Source organism: Amblyraja radiata, chromosome 37, assembly GCF_010909765.2.
Source record: "Amblyraja radiata isolate CabotCenter1 chromosome 37, sAmbRad1.1.pri, whole genome shotgun sequence".
NCBI classification, from domain to species: domain Eukaryota; kingdom Metazoa; phylum Chordata; class Chondrichthyes; order Rajiformes; family Rajidae; genus Amblyraja; species Amblyraja radiata.
Window position 1 is genome coordinate 14963441 of NC_045992.1, and position 12218 is coordinate 14975658.

The 12218-nt window shown below is 48.9% G+C and overlaps 1 protein-coding gene across 6 annotated transcripts in view; it reads left to right on the plus strand.

The window, feature by feature from the left end:
* Positions 1-437: 437 nt before the first annotated feature.
* The window catches only part of LOC116966468 (WASH complex subunit 2-like), a 67926-nt gene continuing 56145 nt past the window's right edge, over positions 438-12218 (plus strand). For 4 of the 6 annotated variants that reach the window (XM_033012733.1, XM_033012738.1, XM_033012737.1 and 1 more), the window contains exons 1-6: positions 693-725; positions 4174-4311; positions 6295-6459; positions 8082-8147; positions 9178-9351; positions 11345-11438. In XM_033012733.1, the coding sequence (XP_032868624.1) occupies positions 708-725; positions 4174-4311; positions 6295-6459; positions 8082-8147; positions 9178-9351; positions 11345-11438 (655 nt within the window). In that variant the 5' untranslated portion in view covers positions 693-707. Of the gene's footprint in view, positions 536-692; positions 726-4173; positions 4312-6294; positions 6460-8081; positions 8148-9177; positions 9352-11344; positions 11439-12218 lie in introns of those variants that run through there. The other 2 variants (XM_033012735.1, XM_033012736.1) reach the window with 1 other exon arrangement.

Below are 12218 nucleotides of genomic sequence, written 5' to 3' on the forward strand. Positions count from 1 at the left end.
GATATTGCCTGACCCGCTGAGTTACTCCAGCATTTTGTGTCATTGTAGCACAAGGGGCTTTTTGTGTCTACCTTGTTAATTAATCCTTCCTCATTACACAATACCCTGTTTAGGATGGGCTGCCCTCTAGTTGGTTCCTCTACATATTGGTTTAGAAGACACTCCAGGAAATCCTCCTTCTCTTCCTCCTCAGTGTTGTTTGGCCAATCTGTGTCTCTCTGTTTCTATACATTGATACATCTCGCAGCTCTTCCGGGTTGGGGCGGGGCAAGAAGAAGGACACGCCCCGCCACACGATCACGTGTCGGGGGTGGGGCTGGGAACCACAGTCGGATCACGTGTCGGGGGAGGACCACAGTCTTACCACGTGTCGGGGGGTGGCTGGGAACCACAGTCTTACCACGTGTCGGGGGAAATACACGACTCCAGCAGCCAGATCACGTGTGGAAGGAGGACACGCCCCGCTGCTGGTCACGTGCGTGTGTCACGTGGGCGGTCAGGTGCGGCGGCGGGGCCGAGCGAGCGGAGCCTCGGGGTAGGTTTGTCCCGCGGCCGGCGGACAGGGTGGGGGTGCCGGGCTGAGGGGCATGGAGCCGGCTGGGCCCCCGGGACCCTCCACTTCATGGGTCGCCGGGAGCTGCAGGGAGCTCAGCGCGGTCTGAAACGGGCAGGGGGGTCGGAGGGAGGAACCGGGTCCGGGGAGGGGAATGGCCTGGGCATCGGCTGTGTGTGAGGCCCGAGGGAGGTGAGGAGGTCTGGCGAGGCATTGGGCTGGGCATCGGGTCTTGGGGGTGAGTGGGTGGGGAGGGAAGTAGGCTGGGCACTGTCTGGAGAGGGAGGTGGGCAATGGGTCTGGAGAGGGAGGAGGCTGGTGAGCAGGGAGGTGGGCAATGGGTCTGGAGAGGGAGGTGGGCACTGGGTCTGGAGAGGGAGGTGGGCACTGGGTCTGGAGAGGGAGGTGGGCACTGGGTCTGGAGAGGGAGGTGGGCACTGGGTCTGGAGAGGGAGGAGGCTGGTGAGCAGGGAGGTGGGCACTGGGTCTGGAGAGGGAGGTGGGCACTGGGTCTGGAGAGGGAGGTGGGCACTGGGTCTGGAGAGGGAGGTGGCTGGTGGGCAGGGAGGTCTGGGTAGCACCTAGTCTTGGAATGGCTGGTAGGGTGGGCATGGGATGTAGGGATGGAGGTATGTCACCGGGTCTGGTGATGAGGGAAAGGTCCGGGCACTGGGACTGTGGGTCTGAGGAGGGAGGGGGGTGGGTATTGGATCTGCTGATGGGGGTGGGCTGTTTGTTTGGGAGGAGAGTTGTTGGGTTTGGGGAGGAAAGGAGTGGGTCTGCGTAGTGGGTCTCCTATCTTTGGGGGTGGGGGGGTGTTGGGATTGTGGGAGAAGGGAAAAGCCCTGTGATCTATCTACAGGGAAGGCCAATTGTCCTGGATTTCTGTGGGTAGTGGGATGTTCTGAGTCTTATTCTGACTTAAATTTATTCTGGTCCAGTGAGTGAGTTGGGGCTTCCTGGTGTTGCTCTGGGTCTTAGTTTTTCTGTCCTCCGGGTTATTTTGATGTTGCAATTTACGTCACCCAAAATCCATCATGTCAATTGTGCAGAATGAAGATATGCCAAGCAATATTGTCACAAGGACGAGGTGGTGGAGATCACATTTGGGTTGTCTGGCTCTCATACCGACTGATCATTGTGCACGGAAGTAAAGTGATGTTATTGCTCAATGTTGACAGTCAATGGTCTTTTATTTGTCACATATGCATCTGCACAGTGAGATTCGTGTGCAAATATTACCACATGCAGGAGCCATTATTTAAAGTCTGAACTTGTGTCGGCCCACTCGCTCAGTCTACTGGAGTAGTTGCCACGATTATGAAAAGAATGGATCAACTAGGCTTATATTCACTGGAATTTAGAAGGGTGAGAGGGGATCTTATAGAAACATATAAGATTCTTAAAGGATTGGTCAGGCCAGATGCAGGAAAAATTTTGATGTTTGGGGAAGTACAGAACCAGGGGTCACAGTTTAAGAATAAGGCGTAGGCCATTTAGGACTGAGATGAGGAAATTTTTTTTCACCCAGAAAGTTGTGAATCTGTGGAATTCTCTGCCACAGAAGGCAGTGGAGGCCAATTCTCTGGATGCTTTCAAGAGAGAGTTAGATAGAGCTCTTAAAGATAGCGGAGTCAAGGGATATGGGGTGAATCACAGTGAATGGCAGTGCTGGCTCGAAGGACTGAATGGTCTACCCCTGCACCTATTGTCGCTTGTCTATTGAAGCACAAGCTTAATGAATCCATTACTCCAACCTAACCTGTTAGTTTGTCGCAGTCTTTACAAGTCTTTACACTGCAGCAATAGATCGTGGGGAGGGTTAGCTGGAGATTGTGTGATGGAGATACAGAAAAGCAATTGGCAGATACAGAGCGGCACGGTGGCACATCGGTAGAGTTGCTGCCTTACATTGGGAGAGACCCGGGTTTGATCCTGACTTTGGGTGCTGTCTATACAGGATTTGTACGTTCTCCACTGTGCCACTCTGCTGCCCAAGATGACAGGAAGAAGCATTGGAGGAGGGGGGGGGTTGTGATGGCGTGGTTGTGCATCCCTCTGCGTATCTGGAAGTAACAATTCTTGGGTACACTTTGCCATCAGATGGTGGAGCCAGACATAACATTGTGAAAAGAAAGATGTGGCAGAACAGCGCAGCTGTAGGGTTGCTGCCTTACAGCGCCAGAGACCCGGGTTCGATCCTGACTATGGGTGCTGTTTGTACGTTCTCCCTGTGACCTGTGTGGGTTTTCCCCAGATGCTCCAGTTTCCTCACACATTCCAAAGATGTACAGGTTTGTTGGTTAATTGGCATCAGTAAAGATTGTAAATTGTCCCTAGTGTGTAATATAGCGTTAGTGTGTGATCGCTGATGGTGGGGACTTGCTGGGCTGAAGGGCCTGTTTCTGTGCTGTATTTCTATAACACTAAACCAAAATAAGTTCAATTTTGGGCCCCATGAAATAAATACACAGTGCCTTCAAAATGGAACAACATTGCAAAATTTCCTATCCATTTACCTGTCCAAGTGTCTTTAAATTTCAGCTATTATACCTCTCAACTACCTCCTCTGGCAGCTTATTCCATATAAGAACCACCCTCTGTGAAATAGTTGCCACTCCGGTTCCCCTTAAAACATTAAATGTTTCCCCTCTCATCTTAAACCTACGTCCTCTGCTTCTTGATTCCCCTATTGTGTAAACGACTGTACATTCACCATATCTATTCTCATATTTTTGTACACCTCTATAAGATCAGCCCTCGGCCTTCTGCAGGGGTTTTTCACGCAAAGGGTGGTGGGTGAATGGAACAGGCTGCCAGAGTAGTTAGTTGAGGCTGGGACGATCCCAATGTTTAAGAAACAGTTAGACAGATACATGGATAGGATAGGTTTGGAGGCATATGGGCCAAGCGCAGGCAGGTAGGACTAGTGTAGCTGGGACATGTTGGCCGGTGTGGGCGAGTTGGACCGAAGGGCCTGTTTCCACACTGTATCACTCTATGACTATGAATAACGTCCTAGCTTGAAGATTCTGGCAATAATGAAGGAATAATGGCATCAGTCCAAGTCAATATGGAGTGCACTTGGGTGGAAACCTGGTCACGATAAGCCTTTATACAGGCACTTTAGACTACAATGTAGAACCAAGCCCTTCGGCCCACTAAGTCGGCAATCACCAGCAATCACCGCATACATTAGCACTATCCTGCACACTAGGGACAATTCACTGTTTACAGAAGCCAATTAACCTACAAACCTGTACGTCTTTGGAGTGTGGGAGGAAACCGGAGCACCCGGGGAAAACCCTCACGGTCACGGGGTAAACGTACAAACTCCGTGCAGATAGCACTTGTAGTCGGGATCGAACCCAGGTCTCTGGAGCTGTAAGGCAGCAACTCTACCGTTGCACCACTGTGACGCCCTTTGTTGCTGATGTGTTTATGCACGTATATAAAATCCTTCCTCAGCTTCCTGCGCTCATGAGGTAAATAGCTACATTGTAAGTTCAGCAAAATCTAATTGCCATCCTGTCATGTAGTTGTATTGCTGCCAGAGATTAACTTTCAATCACTTCTGTTCCTGTGCGTGCGGTGTTAATGGGCCACATTGTTTTTGCTAGATGAATGGTCCCTCAGTAACAGTTAACGGTGCTCTGGGTGAGAATGGCTGTGAGGGTGAACCTGTGTGGGAGCGACCGTGGACGTTGGAAGAGATCCATAAAGCCAGTGGGAACTGGTCCCTGGGTGCAGATGCCGGGGTAAGTAGAGCCCACACTGACCAAAATGTCTCATCTACGTTAGTCCCACCTGCCTGCGTTTGGCCCATTTCCCTTTAAACCTGTCCTATCCACGTATCTGTCTAAATGTGTCTTAAATGATGCAATAGTATCTTGGAGTTACTTGGAGGTTTTATATAGAACCTGGAGTGAAACTTAGTTTTATATCACGATACAGCTCGTGTACAGACCCTTCAAACCACCATGTTTATCCCGACCAAGTACCATCTACCTATACCAGCCCCATATACCATCACATGGTGTGTCCTCTCCGTCCTTTGGCAATTCAAGTACATCTATAGATACTTAGAAGGATTCTGGCCTGAAACGTCACCTATCCATGTTCTTCGGAGATGCTGCCTGGTCCTGGGGTACTCCAGTACTTTGTGTCCTTTTTCTCGATACTTAAATGTAGTCAGAGCCTTTGCCACCAACACCTTCTCAGGCTGTGCGCTCCGAACTCCACCCACACTCTAGGTAGAAAAAATGTTCTTCCTTGTATCCACTCCAAACCTCTTGCTGCTTCCATAAACCCACACCCTCTGGTCACACTTGTAATTGTTTCATTGATGTTTCCAGAAGTGCTGTATTGTTGTAACAACCCATTTGCCTGCGCTTGCTTGCATTTCCACACCCTGTATTTGGCTCCAAAGTAGCCCGGACATCTACTGCCTCAGTGTATGGGAACATGCAATAAGGGTACAGCTAGATGCATGAGTTGTCATTACATCTGAACGCAGCGAAGGCAATCTTTGCCATGCCATTCCTGCAGAATTCTAGTCAAGAACACGGTAGTTCAGCTGGTAGAGCATGGCATCGCCAGAGACCCAAGTTTGATCCTGCCGTCGGGTACCGCTGGACTTGGGTTCTCCCGCATCCAAAGACCTGTGTAGGTTAATTGGGCTCAGTAAATTTCCATGAGTGTGTTGGTAGTGGATGGGAAAGTGGAATAACACACAACTAGTCTGATCCGGGGATCGCTGGTCAGCGTGGACACGGTGAACTGAAGGACCTGTTTCCATGTTGTATCTCCAAACTACATTAAAACAATTTGCAATGAATGGGGCCGTCATCTTTAGATCAAAGTCTGAAAGTCCAAACCCTTAAGCAATGCAGCAACTCGTGGTAGAAATCTCCATTAGTTTCATCATCTACAACCATGGAAGGCACACAGAGAGCAGGATATATTTGTTCCAGCTCTCCATTCCATCAGCATGTCGACAAGATTTTATTGCTTGAGTGTGCAGTTGTCAGACTTTCTATCAAGTAGAACGCATGAAGGACTGACTATTACAGTCTGATCTAATAGAGTCATAGAAAGACAGGATGGAAACAGGCCCTTCAGCCCACTGAGTGGCCACTGACTCTCAACCACTCATTTACACTAATCCCACATGAATTCCCTCTTTTCCCCCTGATAGTCTTCACAATGTCTTTGGGATTTTGGAGGAAATCAAAATACTCGGGAGAAACCCACTTGGTCACCGGAAGAGCATGCAAACTCCACATAATCAGCACCTGAGGTCTGGATTGAACTTTGGTCCCTGACGCCGTGAGAGAGTGACTCCACCGGCTGTGCCACTGTGCTGCCCAATCTCTGCCAAGATCAGTTATTCCCTTACACTCTCAAAGAGCTAGTTAAAGTGCGAGTTACCTTGACAAGGCAGCATTTGATCAATTAGAGCGTCAGAAATACTTTAAGAGTTGAAATTGATGGAAATCGTGGAAGATATTCTCCACCTGCAGATCTATACAACGTCCGGAGGAGGATAGTTTTTGCTGTTGGAAACAATAAAGCTGACAGCTGTACGTTCACCTTTCGAGCAGAGGCATAGTGGGGTAGAGTGTGGAAGGTAATTTACTCTTGAATGGAGAAATGACAGATCTTTCTAGGGGTGTAGCGAGCAGCAGTGTGTGGCCTGCTTTTGCACTTCATCAGTTGGATATAATAATTTTTTCCATCAGCTGCTCCTATTTCTGCAAGATTTCTCTCAGCGGATGCTCTCCCGCACACACGAGATCGAGAAGCAGCTTGACGGCTTGATCCAGAACACCAAGGCCACAGACTCCCGTCTCCATAATGTCTTCAACGATTTTCTCATGCTCTCAAACATCCAGTTCATCGAAAATGTGAGTGAAAAAGGTGATCGTATGCTGGTTTTTCCTTGCTTTTCAAAACTCTGCGATGAAGAACCAAAGTAACGGTGAATGCCAATGTTGTAAAATGTGAAAACCATTGATAGATAGGCCTTTAGCAAGGCTCGCAATAGTACTATTGTACAAACAACGAACTGCAGATGCCGAATTACAAAAAAAGACAGTGCTGGGGTAACTCAGCGGGACAGGCGTGACATTTCAGGTCGAAACCCTTCTCAGTCTGAAGAAGGGTCTCGACCCAAAACGTCACCCATTCCTTCTCTCCAGAGGTGCGGCCTGTCCCGCTGAGTTACTCCAGCTTTGTGTCTGTAGACTGCTGCTTTTTTTTTTTAACTATAGAATCACTCTGGAATCATTTAATTGGTATACAAGTACAATCAGGCTTCCTTAAACAATGAACTGTGCTTTCTGATGCTGGTTTAAATGGATGGGCGGCGCGACTCACGTCGCAGCGGCCTCTGCAGTCCGTCCGTCTGTCTTTTTTTATTTTTTGTCTCGTTTAAATGTAGTTATAGTGGGGTTTTTTAAACTGAGTATGTGTGTGGGGTGCGGGGGGGTGGGGTGGGGGGGGGGGGGGGGGGGGGTGGTGGGGGAAGCTTTTAAATATTTCCCCTGCACGGAGAACCTGACCTTTTCTCTGTCGGGTCTCCATTGTCGTTGGGGCCTAGCACCGTGGAGCGGCCTCCAACCGGAACGACCTGGGGCTCCAGTCGCGGAGCTGCGGACTTACTTACCATCTCGGAGCTGGCCGAGTTCGGAGCGGTGGTGGCGCGCTGCTGCGACCCGACCCCGGAGATTTGGAGGCTCCAACCGCAGGTCTGGTGGACAGTGACACCGGGAGCCCGCGGGTCCCTGGTGGGAGACTGCTTTTCGGGGCTTCCGCAACGGCGACTTTCCCGCCCGAGTTGCGGGGTTGAAGAATACCTGGAGCAGGGCCTTACATCGCCCGGCGCGGCTTTAACGGCCGTGGGACACTTACCATCGCCCACCGGGGGCTCCAACACCAAGACCCGGAGCGCGGCCTTGCATCGCCTGGCGAGGCTTTAATGGCCGCGGGACACTTACCATCGCCCGCCGGGGACTTTGACTCTGACATCGGGAGGAGTGCAGGGGTGAGATAAGACTTTGCCTTCCATCACAGTGAGGAGAAGATTCACTGTGATGGATGTTCGTGTAAATTGTGTTGTGTCTTGGTTCTTCTTCTTGTTTGTATGACTGCAGAAACCAAATTTCGTTTGAACCACAAGAGGTTCAAATTATAACAAATAAATTGTATTGTATTGTAAGTGGCTTTTTATTGTTGGGACGATAGAAATGTGTGTGGCGGAAACAGCCCTGGCCTTCTTGTTTCTATGGAGACAATGAACAATGGCACATTGCCACAAAAAGTACAAAGAGGGGATACACCCCAACAAGGTCCGATCTTCTCTAACCCTGGGATTCACAGTACCAAATCTGTGAATAACGTTATCCCTACACATTTTTCGTTGCTGTTCATTAGCAATATGTGGCTCGTAAATTTTGAAAAAGGAAGCATAGTGTTTTTGACTCTTCTTTTTGCTGCTTGTGCTGAAATTCTGTCTACGTTATTGCAGAGAGTGTACGATGAAGAGGTGGAAGATGCAGTTAAACCGGAGAGTGGAGGCAAGCCAGCCGAAGTGGTATGTAACAGGGCAACTTCTCATAGCTGCTTGCCCGTAGAAACACAGAACTGCAGATGCTGGTTCAAACACAGAAGGACACAAAGTGCTAGAATAGTTCAGCAGGTCAGGCAGCATCTCTGGAGAACATGGATAGGTGACATTTCGGGTCAAGACCCTTCTTCATATTCTGCATCTGAAGATGTGTCTCGATTCCAAATGTCACCTATCCATGTTCTCCAGAGATGCTGCCTGACCTGCTGAGCTAATCTTGCACTTTGTGTCATTTTTTGTTATAGCTACTTAACACTGAGTTTTAATAATTGCTCATCACAGTCCTTAAACGCTGACTTTGATATTTGTAAATTGATTTACAGTTCTACACCAAAATTGTTTGGTATTAATTAACTCTGAGCTGTGGTGTGGACTTCTCAACCTGCATTCATTACCTCAGTCACGCTGGGCTGTTGAGCCAGCAGAGCAGTGTGCAACTGCAATTACCAGGAGACTGCCAGGATTTGAGCTGAGACACGGATTTCTTATTCCAACCTGCTGTTAGTCCCCTTGAAGAGACGTTTCCGCATTTGGGCTGGCTGGCCGACTGAAATGTTCAACAACGACATTTGTGAAAACTTGGCTCAGAATTGATCGATGCTGCACATATTTCAAGCCCTATTCCAGCATCGGTCAAATTTTGGAAGCTACTACTTACAGTTGTAAGTAGCCACAAAATGCTGGAGAGAAACTCAGCGGGTGAGGCAGCACCTATGGAGAGAAGGAATAGGCGACGTTTCGGGTCGAGACCCGAAACGTCGCCTATTGCTTCTCTCCATAGATGCTGCCTCACCCGCTGAGTTTCTTTCCAGCAGTTTTTGGCTACCTTCGATTGTTCCAACATCTGCAGTTCCTTCTTAAATACTTACCGTTGTTGCAAGGTTACTTGGTATTTGGAGCTGTTACCTAATTAAGCAGAATGGTGGTTTTGAGTGGCAATTTTGATCATTGTTCATCGCAGCCGTGAAAGACTGACTTTGATGTTTCCCTGCTGCAGGAGCGGACGCGGGAGCAGAAGGAGGCAGATCTGATTGGCAAGGTGCAGGAAGCTGTGCGGCACGGCCTGCGGGTGTTGGACTCTGCCTTTGAGCAGCTGGATATCAAAGCAGGAAACTCCGATTCGGAGGATGAAGAAACGGCTGAAAGAGTGGAGCATCTGCTGGAACCCAAGGTGATCGACATCAGGGGAGAGGGAGAATAAGTCTTGCAACCTCACTTTTAACCACCATGCGAAGCTGAGTTAACTCCATGTGTAGGAAAGAACTGCAGGTGCTGGTTTACACCGAATATAGACACAAAAAGCTGGAGTAACTCAGCAGGTCAGACAGCATCTCTGGAGAAAAGCAATAGGTGACTTTTCGAGTCGAGACCCTTCTTCAGACTTCAGTGAATCTGTGGAATTCTCTGCCTCAGAAGGCAGTGGAGGTCAATTCTCTGGATGCTTTCAAGAGAGAGTAAGAGCTCTTAAAGATAGCGGAGTCAGGGGAGAGAAGGCAGGGTACTGATTGTGGATGATCAGCCATGATCATATTGAATGGCGGTGCTGGCTTGTGGCCGAATGGCCTGCACCCATTGTCCCTTTTGTCTATTGTTTATTCCTTCTCTCCAGCGATGCTGCCTGTCCCGCTGAGTTACTCCAGCTTTTTGTGTCTATCTTCGGTTTAAACCAGCATTTGCAGTTCCTTCCTACACAACAGTCTATTTACAACCAGCTTGCATCGGCGATTTGATAATCAAAAACGTTGTTGGTCATGTTGGAAGTGGAATATATAGCTCAGGGCACAAAGTAATCATAAATATACGCTGGTGAAGGTGCGGAGTAATTTCCCTTCACGTAGGATAACATTAACTGCTTGAAAGTTTCACCCACTGATGGGACATGTACTTGAGTACAAGCCTGGATCAAGATGTTTGAATACTTTGTCTCTCTATCACAAGACTTCTTAGAGAGGCGGCGCGACTCTCGTCAGCAGCGGCCTCTGCAGTCCGTCTGCGTTTTTATTATTTTATGTCTATGTTTTTATGTAGTTTTTGTTATTTTTTGTTGGGGTATGTGTGTGGGGGGGGTGGGGGTGGTGTGGGGGGGGAGGGGGTAACTTTTAAATCTCTCCCTGCACGGGAGACCCGACCTTTTCTTTGTCGGGTCTCCGTTGTCGTTGGGGCTGCAACGAGGAGCGGCCTCCAACAGGAAGACCGGGGGCTGTGGTGCCGACTACTCACCTCACCGTCGCGGAGCTGGCCGAGTCCAGAGCGGGTGGAGCTGTGGTGGACGCTGCTGCGACCCGACCCCCGGAGATTCGGTGGCTGTAACTGCGGGTTTGGCGGGCGGCACCGGGAGCCCGCGGGTCCCTGGAGGGAGTCCGCTTTTCAGGGCTCACGCAACGGCGACTTCTCCCGCCCGAGTTGCGGGGTTGAAGAGCTCCTGGAGCGGGGCCTTACAGCACCGCCCCGCGCGGCTTGGAATGGCTGCGGGTCTCTGCGAGCGCACGCCGGGGGCTCTAACAACAAGACCCGGTGTGCGACCTTGCATCACCCGGCGTGGCTTTAATGGCCACGGGACAATTCGCCATCGCCCGCCGGGGGCTTTGACTTTGACTCTGACATCGGGGGGGGAGTGCAGTGGAGAGAAAAGTTTTTTTGGCCTTCCATCACAGCAATGTGATGGATGTTTATGTAAATTATGTTGTGTCTTGGGTCTATTTGTTTGTAATGTATGGCTGCAGAAACGGCATTTCGTTTGGACCTCAAGGGGTCCAAATGACAATAAATTGAATTGTATTGTATTGTATTGTAACATGATTGCATACCACCAGATTCAAGGACAATCATTCTTTCCCAGCTGTTATGCATCTGAACAACTCGAGAGCAGTCCTGAGCTACCAACTACCTCATTGTAGACCCTCGGACTATCCCTAATAAAACTTTACTGGACTATCTTGCACTGAACATTATTCCCTTTATCCTGTATCTGTACACTGTGGATGGCTCGATTGTATTCAAGCATTGTCTTTCCTCTGACTGGTTAATATGCAACAAAAGCTTTTCACTGCACTTTGGTGTACGTGACAATAAACTAAATTACACGCATTGCGCTCAAGGGAAGAATGAAATTGGCTGTTTATAAGTAAGTGTATCGTAAGACTGTGTCTTTGTGTTGATTGCAGGATCTTTATGTCGATCGGCCGCTGCCGTATCTCATAGGGTCTCAGCAGTTTATGGAAGAGGAGGATGTTGGCTTGGGGGATCTCTCCAGTGAAGGTAGGAAATGGTCAATGGTGATAAATCTGAAGAAAGGTCCCAATCTGAAAAGTCACCTATCCATGTCTCCAGAGCTGTTGCCTGACCCGCTGAGTTACGCCAGTACTTTGTGTCATTTTTTTTGGTTAATCAGCATCTGCAATTCCTTGTGCCTCCGAGATAAAGTCATGGTCTGTTCTATGAAATAACCCAGATACAACAAATCAGTTAAAGACATAAATGTAAACATCAACTCTGGTGAGCCAGAGGATTGACGAATATTTGGCAAATATGTTGCCGTGAACAAAAGGTAGTGAATGTAAATCTTTGCTATCAGTTAACAACTGATGAGCAAGTTTGGACAGTCCAAGACTTGCTTTTAGTGGGTACACCCCAGCAGAACTCAAACAGAAATTGCTTCAGTTGAGGGGCCATTGATCTGAACTTACTGTGGCCATCTGACCCCACGGCCAGCTGCGGCTGACACTATGAAAATGGCACCAAAACCTGGCGGCTCTTGTATATGGATCTAGTGGGCTGGTTCTGTACTTTCTGGACTTAATTGGCAATAAACTTACTGAATTGTGTTCTGTAAAAAGAATTTCATTGTACCTTTTGATATATAATAATGAGGAACCATTGAACTGATTAGTCAATGTCACGGTGGCGCAGTGGTAGAGTTGCAGCCTTACAGCGAATGCAGCGCAAGAGACCCGAGTTCGATCTCGATTACGGGTGCTGTCTGTACGGAGTTTGTACGTTCTCCCCGTGACCTGCTTGGGTTTTCTCCGAGATCTTCAG